The sequence below is a fragment of the Martes martes genome (assembly GCF_963455335.1).
Source record: "Martes martes genome assembly, chromosome: 7".
Taxonomy (NCBI): domain Eukaryota; kingdom Metazoa; phylum Chordata; class Mammalia; order Carnivora; family Mustelidae; genus Martes; species Martes martes.
This window is the reverse complement of record NC_137894.1, coordinates 43297196-43310200: the sequence shown is the minus strand read 5'-3', so window position 1 is coordinate 43310200 and position 13005 is coordinate 43297196. Positions and strand designations below refer to the sequence as shown.

General features: G+C 49.5%; 1 protein-coding gene across 1 annotated transcript in view; it reads right to left on the bottom strand.

The window, feature by feature from the left end:
* Positions 1-13005, bottom strand: part of TLN2 (talin 2) — a 420526-nt gene that overhangs the window by 70804 nt on the left and 336717 nt on the right. Inside the window, exons 41-42 of the mRNA XM_080808179.1 lie at positions 12126-12227; positions 7569-7739 (exon numbers count right to left, since the gene is read on the bottom strand). Of these exons, the coding sequence (XP_080664305.1) occupies positions 7569-7739; positions 12126-12227 (273 nt within the window). The remainder of the gene's footprint in view (positions 1-7568; positions 7740-12125; positions 12228-13005) is intronic.

The following is a 13005-nucleotide window of genomic DNA, read 5'->3' as shown; positions in this document are numbered from 1 at the left end:
TTCCCTCTGGTGATGAGAAGCTAAGGAGGCCAGGGAGGGAAGGTAAATGTAACTCTTTTGACTGGCTAACTGAAAGGGAGGACTTCTTTTTTTTTTTTTTAATATAATTTAAAAAATTTTTTTATAAACATATAATGTGTTATTAGCCCCAGAGGTACAGGTCTGTGAATCACCAGGTTTACACACTTCACAGCACTCACCATAGCACATACCCTCCCCAATGTCCATAACCCCCCCCACCCCCAGCAACCCTCAATTTGTTTTGTGAGATTAAGATTCTCTTATGGTTTGTCTCCCTCCCGATCCCAGCTTGTTTCATTTATTGAAAGAGAGGATTTCTAAGAGGAGGCTGTGTGAGCCACGGGAACTGGCTCAGTGTGGGGAACGGAAAAGCCAAGGGAATCCAGGTTTTCTAAAATGACACGTGACAAGATGTAAAGTATGTGGACCATGGATGGTGACCTCAAGACACCAACAAGGTGGTGTCGGGACGCAAATGCTAATTATTGACCATTAGGGCTAAAATTAACTCAGAAGTTAACAGGACAAAGAGCCTTGAGGAACAAAGATCCCTTGACTCTTGCACCTCAGATGGGGAGTAGCTCTCAGGACTTCTTCCCTCCACCCGCTTCCTCGCTTCCTCGGCAGCCTCCTCACGGCTCCATCCTCTCCCCCTGGGCCTTTAGCCTGTAGCAGCTGGTTCTATTGTGTTCTACTCCTCCCTTTGCCCCAAGCAAATCCTAGCCCTCTTTCAAGGCCCAGCCTAAATACCACCTCCTCCAGCAGCCCTCCTTGGATGGCTCTCTCCTCATGCTCTCATTGGCTTTCCTTTGGATTTCTGCAGCCCTGAGAAGCAACTCTGGAGTCAGAGAGGTGAAGGCCTTAGAAAAAAGGACATGGGAAATTGAGGCTCAATACTGGAACACGATAGGGCTTCTGCTCAGCTCTCTCTTGGGACATGAGCCTGTGAAGGCCTCGGCCTCTGTGTAAGGAGGCTGTGTGCTGGGCAGACTGCACAGTGAGACCGCACAGAGGTACAAGAGGCAGCCCACGGAGCCCCAGCCCCTGAGCATCTCTGTGATTTCAGCTCAAGCACCAGACCCCGGAGCAACTGGCCCTCAGGTCACTCAAGCCACCTGGTGGCCGTGGGAGGAGGTACTCTGAGTGAGAACCAGCTCGCTGAGCTCCAATGGATCTGCAGACCCACCAGAGATCACTCTCAGATGGTATTGTTTTAAGTCACTAAGTTTTAGAATGGCTTGTTTGCAGCAACACCTAGCTGCAACAGCCCCTGAGAAGGCCCCGAAGCCAGCTTTGGGGTCAGAGAGGTGTCTGGGTTGAAGCGGAGACCAGTATCCAGCAGAGCTGATGGGGTGAGGAGGAAAGGGAGAGCACGCTGGACGGAGGACACAGGCTGTACAAAGGTCCGGGGGCAAGAAGAATGTGGACTGTTAAGAGGAGCCGACCAGTGCACTGTATGGGAAGTGTCTGGCACGGTGTGTGCCACATGGCTCCTGCCCCCCTCCCCTTACCTCTCCATCAACCCAACCCCCGCCCCAAGTAGACTGCGTGCTCCCTGACAACAGTTGGCTCTCCTCCCCTCTAGAAGTACAGTGTTCATAGGAAATGAAGGGTTTGATCAAGTCACTGCGGGGAGTTGGGGCAAAGGTAAAGGGTAAGACATTCATTTTTACTTTCACAGGTATTTTTTCTTTTTCTTTCCCTTTTTTTCTTCTTTTTTACAAGGATAACCTTCACAGGGTGTTGGTGTAAATTTCTCCTCTGGACAGGCTTGTTTAGAAATAAATGGAACCATCTGTTTCTGTGCTGCCAACCCGGCATGGATGGCGGAGCTGAGGCAGAAACCGGGCTCCTGGGCAGTCAGAACAGGCCCTGGCCCTCCCTCCCTGCCCTTGAGCCCAGCCTGAGGGCCCAACGTGACTTTCAAACCAGCGGCAAAATCTCTCTCTGTTCTTGTATCTCCGGTCAGGTATTTTAGCATCGGACAGACAGATAATGCTTCATCCTAGGTGACAGGCAGGGCACTGGGAACAACAGCAAATACCAAAGCCTGGAACAGCAGGAAGAGCGGCCCGCTGCCACCACTCCTCAGGGACTCCTCTGTGCCAGGCACTGTGCTCATCCCCGCTGTGCGTGTCCCGTTCACCCCCACAGCCCACCACAAGGCGAGAGTCGGACAACGTCCCCGCCAGGGACCCCTCCGATGGTCGCCATCTGAAAATGGGAGCTTCAGCAGGAAAGCTTATGGATCTGGTGGCCGACCAAGGCCACCGACCGGCTGGCCATCTGCTGAAAGGATGCCACTGGTCAAAAGGAAGCTGAGCAGATGGCCAGATCAGGTCAAATTTCTCAGCGCTACTGGAAAAATAAACCTTAATCTAAGGAATATGCCATCTAGTTTTAGCCTCTCCCCGCAAACAGGGTGCTTTTAAACAAGGGGACGGTCCCCAAGTACCATGTGGCAAAGGCAAGGGGCCTCAGGATTTGCTACCTCTCCCAGAGTTGGCCGGGCCGCCCTTACTCAGCACTTGCCACCCGATGAGCCCAACCCTGGGACCTCACCCAATGGGAAATGGTAAAACATTTGGTTGATTTTTGTTCTAGGCTCTTAGGAGGGAGCCTTCAAGTGCTTAGCATTTCCCGAGTGGTCAAGGACTGCCTCTGTGCTTCACGGTGGGCCCCCAGGACCACACATTAGTTTAGGCTAAGAAGGGGACTCAAGGTGGCCTGTAGACAGTTTCAGGATGGGGGTTGGCCATGCTGGAGAGCCCAACCATGTGATTAGAGGGTTGTGGCTTTGAGCAACAGAGTATCAGCCTGACCTTGGGGGACAGGAGAGGGCTGCAGACTGAATCACTGGTCATCTGACTAGATTCATTCGATCAACCCTACGGGAGGAAATCCCAATAGAACTCTGGGCAGCAGAGCTGGAGTGAGCTTCCCCAGTTGGTTAGGGACAGCACTAAGCTGAGAGCGTGACTCATCCTTGGGACATGTTTAAGATGCCACCAGACCTCACCTTCTGCATGGTTTGTAGCCTTTATAATAAAATGGTAATAGTAAATAGAGCCATTTTCCGAGTGCTGTGAGTCATTCTGGCAAATTATTGAACCTGAAGGGGTAGAGAGAACCCCCAGAATTTGGAGCCACCTGGTCAGAGTGAGGATGGCCTGGGAACCTGGGATCTTATGGCTGGTACCTGAACTTGGGTTGTGCCCTTAACCTAGGAAATCTGACATGACATCAGGTAGTCAGTGTCAGAATCACATTGGTTTAGGAGCAGCCCCCTCCCCCCCACGCCACGCAGTGGCTTTGAAAGGGGGACGCCCCTTCCAAAAGCACAAGAAATTGCCCCTTCCCTCTGGTGGATGAGAAGGTTAGGAGGCCAGGGAGGGAAGGTAAATATAACTCTTTTGACTGGCTAACTGAAAGAGAGGACTTCTAAGAGGAGGCTGTGTGAGCCCCAGGAACTGGCTCGGTGTGCAGAACGGAAAAGTGGAGGGAATCCAGAAGACATCTTCCATAGGGCCTCTGACGAGCTATGCCTCTGTCAGACCGCGGATGGTTGTCTTGAGTGTGTCAGGCTGCACAGAGCTCTCTCTTAGGGATGTGAGGGAGGGAAACTGGTAATTTAGGTTGATGGCTGATTTCATGGTATAGAGAAGGTAAAACACAAAATGTGCAGATTGCTCGCTTTTGATGACAGAAGTCTGAAAGGTGACATTTTCTGCACATGATCCTCTCAAGAGTGCACCTCATACAAATATGGATGAAAACAGTAAAACGGAAAGGTGTGTATTTCTCTAAATCTCACTTGAAATCAGATCATCACGGGTGGCACAAAAATGTCAGGAATGCTGTAATGTTCACGTTCAAGCGGAGGGCACGTTTCTGGGCAGAAGCCGAGTGCATGTTTCTGAGCGCTGCTGGCCACGTGTCTGCTATCCCCCATGGCCTGAAGAAGGGACAAGAGGCAGGTAGTGGGGGCGGTGACAGTGAGTCACAAGACTGCTCTCAGAACTCCCTGGAAAATGTGAAGGACGCTTTCTCCACACTGGGGCATCCAAACCTACGAAAACACATCCTTGCCCTTGGCTGTCCTAGAAACAATTACCTTCCCATATGCTCCTGTGAGGAGTTCTCTAGGCCTGCTCCCCTTCGCTCTGCATATTTAAGTCACAGACCCTTAATGGGTTGGCTGAGAGGCTGTGAAGCCTCCTTCAATTACTCCGAGCCTCTCCCAGAGCTGCTTCCTCCAACTCCAAGGGCAAACCTCCCCTCTACCACACAGCCGCGTCCAAATCACACATGCCGGCCACCTGAGCACACGGGTTCAGACACCCAAAGACCCAGTAGGCGCTCAATTAAGGCATCCTTAAAAGCCCACCAGCAATCTGGGAAGTGGACTCAGAGGGCTCAACAATGAGGTCATTATTTTAGATTCTGGAGGGGCTCCTTGTTACTGCTCCTCGTGGCACAACACGGGAGAAAAATCAGACTCGCTTCCTTTTTGGAAACATGTCTGAAGTCTACTTCCAAGGGAGCCTTATTTCTGTATTCTAGTGCTTCAACTACAAAGGCCAGTAAAGCAGGCAGAGACATCACAGGAATCTGGAAAATGGGAGAAGGCCACGGGGGGAGGGGGGGTTGGGGGACACAGTCAACGTTAGCGGAAGGGAAAAAAAAACTAACTAATCATTAGAACTGCCCAGCAGTGCACAGGGCTGGGTGTCTCCTGCAGGAGAAGCAGGAAGGGCCCTTCAAGGAGGATGTGGGAGGGAGCTGGGTGGGGTAGAAGGGAGTGTGGAAGGGGGCTCCGTGGGGCGAGGGTGAGGCTACCCAGCAAATGCCTCATGATCACAGGATTCATTTACACTGGACTCTGGGGCTCCTTCTTTTCTTTTCTTTCCTACCTCCCTCCCTCCCTCCTTCCCTCGCTCTCTCTCTCTTTCTTTAATACCTACTGTGTCAGGCACATTATCTCAGTCAATCTCTATAACAGCCCCTGAGAGGTATTCATTATTAACCCCACTGTTTAGAGGGGGAAGCAAAGAAATGAACTAATTTGCTAGCAAGAGGCAGAACTGGGATTTGAATCCAATTATGTTGGACTCCAAAGCTTATCCTCCTTTACACCACATCAGAACCACTGATGATCATTTAACAGCATTTCCTCTGCAAATGGTGACACACAACATCTTAACACACATACACACATCCCCTAAGACCTAGCAAGTAAAACCTAGGAAATGTTTACCCAAAGAACAGTACCCAAGGTGATTACATCTCTGCATTAAGCCTCCTAAGAAAGGACCTCAAACCCAGCTTGTAGTGTTCTAGGGAGCCTGTCGGGGTCTGCAAACAGAGCACAGGCTGAATGCAGGATGCCAGGGTGGGGAAAAGACACATACACCCGCCCTGCCTTCACCATCATGTCTCAGCCTGTCCCAAGCGCTTCAGCTCAAACACTGAAAACTGTCCCACTCTCACATCCAGCCACCATTCCCAAGCAGAGGATGTCCTGTAAAGCTTACAGTGCTGACTACACATGCTCCTGACTCTGAATTTCTTGGTATAAAACAGAATTCCACAGGGAGCTCTGAACTTGCAGTCCAAGCAGATATGCTAATATCTTATACACCCAGAAAAGTCCTAATTGGAATTATTCTGCCGGGAATGAAATTCTCTCAGGTCAGGGTTGGAGCCACGTGGCAGTCAGCCCTGGAAAAAAAATAACCCAGAACTGGGTCTGGAAGGCGAGTCCTACCCCCCTCCACCCCTCATGGGGCAGGTGCAAAGGGGGCGGGGCCAACTCAGGGGCACCTATCACTCAGCTATCAGGCAGAAGGGCATTCTCGTTCTTCTTGTGCAACCTCACCATTTTGGCAACAAGCCTCCTTTCTTTCCAGAAGACTAAGAACAACTTGAGGGTGCTGGCTGGCTCTCAGTATTTTTAGCAGCCCAAGAATTAGGCTGTTAATAGTTGCCAGATACATGACTGGAAAAACTGAACACAGAAAACCCAAGTCTAAGACATTATTCGCACTGCTACCAGAGCGGTGTTTCTCAACTCAGGATGGGTTCTAAGTCCTCACTACTTACAATAAAGCCCAAAGGTCTTAAAGTGGGGGAGGGGAGAGTGGTCATGACAGAGCCAAGTCTATCTTCCCTGCTGGTCGTCCCCACTCTCTGTATGTTCCACGGGCATCAGACTGCACACTATTCTCCAAAGACACCACAATCCTTTCATAACCCTATACACACCTTTGTATGTGCTGTTCCTCCTTGCTAGCCTGCCTCAAGCCACCCTCGTGTGCCAAATACTTTCTTTTTGTGAGACCGATTAGCCACATGTGGCCTCTTGCCTGCAGCTTTGCTTGACCTCTCTCCAGCCCTTGCTGTGGGCAGTCGGCTTGTGTTTCCAGAGGGTGTAGGCTCAGTCCTGACTCCACATCCACCTCTCCTGTGATGCGGGATGACTTACCTAAGCAGTCTCAGTTCCCACATCTCTACAATGGGAACCTTCATACACCATGGGATTTTTATGAAGATTAAATATCAAGAGGGTACAGGGTAGAAGAGATGACATAGAACCAGCACTCAGTCAGTAATCGTGAGCTCCAAGGTTACTATTTTGTGATTCTGACTCTTACTCTAGAATCTTCTCTGCTGTACCATGTTACCGATGTGAAGATCTTAGAGCTGCAACAAAGCACACTAAAAATAATATGCACATCATAGGGATTCCTCTAGCTTGTAGGTAAGTATCAAATCATTCCAACCTGTGTTCCCATAGGCTGCTTAGGTGAGGACCCAGGAAGCTCACACTGACTACGTGGAGGCACCTGCTGGAAGGTACGAATAGCAGGAGGGGCCTCCAACCTCCTCTCAAGGTACCAGAACCCTGGGGGACCTTATGGCACAAGATGGTTTCACAAGTAAAACCATCACTCAGACACATATATCATCCCTGAGAGCAGATGGCATGCCGTCACCATCTTCAGCCACTTCAAGGAGCTGGGTGACAAGACACATCAGGCTGAGGAAATGTTCCAGGTGGAACTAGTAAGGGAGATTTTCATAGGCAACTGCTGATCCAAGACAAGAGAAACACATGCCATGGGTGACCTTGTCCTACGTTTTGCATCGAACTTGAGTCTCAGGAATGGAAACGATATGCGCTGGAAGACAAATGAGCTTTGTTTTGCCCAAGTTGGGTGTCAACATTGAGCAGGTGCCTGGCAGGTATTAATTTTTATTCCTGAAATAACCACCCAATGTTTTTCTTTCCCAAGGACACTTGCCTACGTATTCTGTCATGGGAAAAAAAAAATCACTTAACAAAAAGGCTTAATTAGGTATACTTCTTGACGTTCCTCTTCAAGGTTCCCTGGAAGGCCAATCAAAGATTATTTCCCACCTTTGAGTGGGAAGTCACATACTATCAACCAAGAACTGGAGTTATTGTCCTTGGAGGGACTCAATACTGAGGAATATCTGAGGGCTTCTCAGCAGCCCTAGGTGGGTCCCAGGATCCTGAACAGTACCTTGGGGTTTCCTCCACCTTCCTTGGCTGCGTACAACATCTGCAGGGCAGACTCTGCGAGTGTCTTGGTCTGGTCCAGCACCGTCATCTGCTGCTGATGGTCCAGAATCTTGGAGGCGACACCAACTGCAGCTAAGATCAGGGGCTCGAAGTAGCTGGCCAGCTGTGTCACCTTTCAAGACAAAAAACCACAGATGCATCATGTAAATCCACGTATCTCCTTTAGGGGCCCCACTCGTGGGGAGGGGGTCTGAGACAGGGATGGGATGATGCACAGGGCGAGGTAGATGTGCTGAAACTTAGTTTTTTTTTTTTTTCTATTATTAAATGCACTATCAGGAGTTACAGCCCTCGTGTTATACACGAGCCCCTCAGACCTTACTCATTGCTCAGTTTTACTTTTAAAAGTACTTGCTCATTAATGAAGTCTCGCTTGCATTTTACTTCCTCTGGGGAGCTCTTCGTCTCATCTCTCATCATGGCAGAAGCGTTAAGAAATCTGCTCTGTGATCCAGAGTTGGGTGTGAGAATTTTACAAATTTTGACTGCATCAACAGCAAAGCTTTCTAAAGAGCGGAAGATGAGCATCTTAGGGATGCAGAAGGAAGGGGAGTGGGGAGGGGAAGGGGAGGGGGGAGGGGCAGGGGAACGGGCCCATGGAGAGAAGCAGCCTGAGAGCAAAGGCTTTCGAGAAGCCAGTCCAACTGCCCTCTACCCTGAGCATGTCGACCTAACATGGATTTGCAATAAAAGCAAACATGATTTCGCATCGGTCTCAATGTTCTGTTCGTGGTTAGTCCAGCCTGGGAGAAGAGAAAAGCCTGTCCAGCTGGTTAGCTATTGTTCTCGCCTAGGCCTCCCCAGGAGGTGATGCCACGGTGCCTCTGTGCTCAGGGGAGCCCACCGGCGCGGCAGGGTCACGTGTCACAAGACATGTCTTGGGCACATTCCACACTCCAGGCTTTCTGCTAGAGGCTGACCACGCTTCATCTGATCCCCAGAGCAATTCTACGAGGTACATACAAACGAAGAAACCGAGGCTTAGGTGGGTGAAGTAAATTCTCCACCCCATGCAGCCACAATGTGGAGCTGTGACAGGAAACAGGTGTCCTAGTCCACAGCCCAGGCTCCCACCTTCCGCTCCACGGCCCGCTACTTCTCCTTTTCAGCCCAGCTCCGCTAAGGCTGTGATATTGGATTTTAGAAGCTTATTGTTTGGTATTTGTTTGTGGTTCCATGAGGTATTTAAAATAAAGTCCGTGCATACTACAGTAATACCCATCTACCCAGCATCTAGAACGTCAGCTTTTAACAGTTGCTGGACCTGCTTGAGACACCACCATCAGTCTCGCTCAGATAAAACACCATCACTCTGATCACACTTTTCCATTCTGCTCCCCACGGTGTGTGCCAATTACTAATCGCTAAATTATTTCCATCAAGGGTATTTAAGTTCAAGCCTCTAGCTAGCCATTTCCCTTAATGCTTCTTCCCATGGTGCGGAGGAGGAACGAACGTGATGCCAAGGCCACTTGGCATGAGCGGTGCGGTCGCTGAGTCAGAAACGAAGCAGGGGACAGGGGTTTGTGGGGCTGGTGGTGGCTGGGACAAGGTGCGAGGCCAAAATATGAAAGTTCATTAGTGCTAACAATGAGGCAGACCATCAGCCAGCAATCAACATACATTTACTCTTTTGTCCTCAGTTATAGTTCTTTACAGGTGGTTTTAAAGCACTTGAACAGGGCTATTGGTGGCCTTTATGGTGCTTTGTATAAATTTTAAAGGGCCTGCCTATCCTTGGGGCAGACATGATTGATATAGAAGCACATGACTTGCTGGATGCTGGCCCTAGTCTCTGCTTTGGCCAAACACCTTTGTGTAAGACCCAGTCTGCACAACTCCAGGTATCAGCCCGGCACATTTGCCTGAATTTCATCCTCTTCCCCTGGAAGGGCCCTAGTATTGCTATCAAAGGGAACCACAGTGCACTGACGGGTCATCAGGTGTCAGGGCTCAGGACGGGTCACATGTTAAAGGAGTTAAGATGTCTAATGCCTTAGAATCTTACATATTTTCTAGATTCATTTTCTCCCCCAAAGATTTAATTAATTAACTATATAGAAAAAGAGTGCACACAAGTGGAGGGGAAGGAGGAGAGAGAGAATCTCAAACAGACTGTGCGCTGAGCACAGAGCCCGACGTAGGGCTCGATCTCATGACCCTGGGACCATGACCTGAACTGAAATTAAGAGCCACCCAGGTGCCCCCTAGGTTAACTTGTTTAGTTTTAGAAGTACATGTCATCAAGGCAACTGTACAACATCGAGGGCGGCTGTGTGCTGAGACTGATTAAACACAACCCAGCTGCCGGTGGAGGCACTGTGGCTGGGTGCTGGTGAGAGAAAACTCCAGGGTCAGGGCCACTGGATCTGAATCCCGTGTGTCAATTCCTTAAGGAGCAAGCTTTGGCAGTCTGCTTCCTGTTATCCGAGATCCATTTCCTTCTCCATACAATGGGGATTAATAATAGCACTAAGCTCCATCAGGTTGTTAGAAGGATTAAATGAGCATATTTTAAAGTACTTAGCCCAATGCCTGCCATGTAGTAGGCACTCAATAAGTGCTAGGTGTCACTATTCTTCATGGATTGTGGGCAAAAGTTTTTGAAAGGATGTTTTTTTCCTGTACTTCGGGAGCTCAGAAAAAATTGTAACAACTTCCGTTTTCGAGACATGACAAAATAGAACTAGCCTTACCTGGGTTAGCACAGAAGTTGAAAGAACACAGAATTTTGAGTAGTTGGTACACGATGCTGTTTCCCTAGGCCTAGGGTGGCAGAAAGGGTTGAGTGGTGGCCCCCAAAAGGTATGTCTGTGTCCAAATCCCTGGCACCTGTGAGTATGCTCTTACTGGGAAAGAAAGGTCTTTGCAGATGTATTTAACATCTCCAAATGATCATCTTGGATTACTTGGGTGGGTCCTACATATGTTAAGAAGTATTCTAATAAGAGACAGAGCAAGGGAAGACAAACAAAAGAGCACAAGACGTGGCCACAGAGGCAGACGTTGGCATGATACAGTGAAACAACACTCGGAGGCACCAGAAGCTAGAAAAGCAAAGAACAGATTCTCCCATAGAGCCTCCAGAAACAGTCCAGCCCTGCCGACACCTTGATTTTAGGCTTCTGTGAGAGATTAAGTTTTTTGGTTTAAGCCCTCCCAGTTTGTAGTATTTGTTATAGCAGCTCTAGGCAACTAATATCTGTGGTCTGAGAATTTGCAAGTATCACCCAAGTGATCTGAAGCCGACCTGGGACCGCATCTGAGTGTCGTCATGAAGAACCAGAACCAGGCAGGGATCAATTCCCCGTCCGGGACTCTCCTGGATAGAGGGCCAGAGGCCTCCTTCATCCAGAACTCTCTTTCAGAAAGTGAGACGAGTTTAGCCAAAGGGCCAAGAGTAAGTTTGCAATTCAAGTGAAACAAATATATTATTTTTCTTTTGATGCCACCCATTGACATAGGAATTAATCTTCCATGCTAACACCATATGGACAGGGACAAGGATCTTTGCCCTAGAAATCTAGATATGGTTTCTTACAAAATTCCTACTGGAATCAAAAGTAACGGGTGAAATGAAGTCTGGCTACTCTGTAAGGCTCAGTTCCCCACAGCAGGTATGTGGGCAGCACTCCAGCCCACCGGCCGGCGGAGCCCTGGCCCCCAGGCCAACCCCTCGACCCTCCAAACCACCTCACACAGGCGAACAAGCCATCTTCTCACTAAAAAACAACTCAGCCGAGAAATGAAATTTGCCACACTTTGCCACATTGTAAATCTCAAAAACCTCTCCTTAGGACCAGCAGGAAGCATAGCAGGCCCTTCAGATGTTCCACAATGTGAAGAAGCAAGAAAGCTGATTTTCTAAAATCAATACCTGCTGAAAAGATCTTGGCTACTGGGTCTTCTGGCTATGCCCATTGATACTGACGTCCGCACTGATAAATGTTAGGAAACCCTGGAGGCTGTTAGAAATCCAATTTTTGCCCTCTCTCTGCTGAGGCACACGCTGCTGGACAAGGCAACGACCTTTGAAGGATTTGCTAAATGAACCCCAAACAGACAAAACATTAGTCAGTAGTTAGCCGATGTGGGTATGAGCTCTCAGTGGAGGGTCTCCTCTGGAGTGGGCTGGAGCAAAGTTTCCAAGTTTGCTCTGCTCCCTCGTATGTGCAAACAGGCACTATTAGAAGCCATGGAAGAAAAATGTACCCCTAAACACGTGAGAATGAGGCCGGCCAGCCAGGGACAAAAGACGGCAGACGGCAGACTAGCAATGTCAATGTTCGTCTCTGGCTCATCCAGTAAAGGTCAAGAGCACCAGATGCCTGTAAATGTGTTGTTGGCTAGAAAGTCTGGCCATTGCCCGAAAGCTGTCTCTCCAGTTTGTTTGGACTCTAGGTGAAAGTAGATCCTGAGGTGGCCAGTGACCAAGCCCACGCCCCCCACCCCTCATCACTCACGCACACCCTCAGCAGGGTCCCTTGGGGGACATTACCTTATGTCCCAGCTGAGCTGCTTCTCCCCGTGCCGCTGTGGCAATGGGATCGATGAGGTGCCCGATTTCCTGGACCACGGAAGTTAGCTGCTCCTGCAGGGCCTGATAAGGAGAGAGAGCTGTCAAATTCACCCTACTGCAATTCACCACGTAGACTTAATGATTTAAAAATAAAAAGGCCCATGAGAAGGACAAAGGGGGGCCACGCAAAATGGGTACCAAGACATCCACTGTATCTATAATAGAGAAAATCTCTCTTGGGTGAACCACGTAGCCACCACTCCACCTCGCCCTTCCCAGGGACCCTCAGCTCCCCTGGGCTAGAGCCCCCACAGTTCTAGTGAGTGACATAAGGCAGGCCCAAAGAAAACTCTTCCTACTGGCTCCTCACTCACACCAAACACAGTATTATGTGATGCTGCTGGTATCCTTACTTGGGGTTATTCCGAGTAACTACTAGAAATAAGGAATACTTCCCTTCCAAGAAGGGAAGACAACTTTGTTTGAATGGGGAGAGCGAACGTCTGGGGGAACATCCAGGTGGCTGTGCCCTCAGAACTAAGAACCCCTTCAGGGAGGGGGGGGAGGGGAGAAAAGGGTCACAGGGTAATGAGATCAGCTCTCTGCAAGCAGGACCATTTCCCAGACAGCACACTGGCAATGCCAGGTGAGTTACCCTGAGCTCAGCTCAGGCTCTAAGTGCACTGTATTTGGTGATGTGGGTGCAAACGTCAAAAATCGCACCCCCAAGCTGCTACTTCTCAGGTTTGAGAGAACAGAACAGAACTTGTGCTGTGGAGAGATGAGGCCAAGCATCTGGATGATGCTGGAATATGCGGGAGATAGGGGCATTTCCAGGAGCACATTAGTAGCTGGTAGC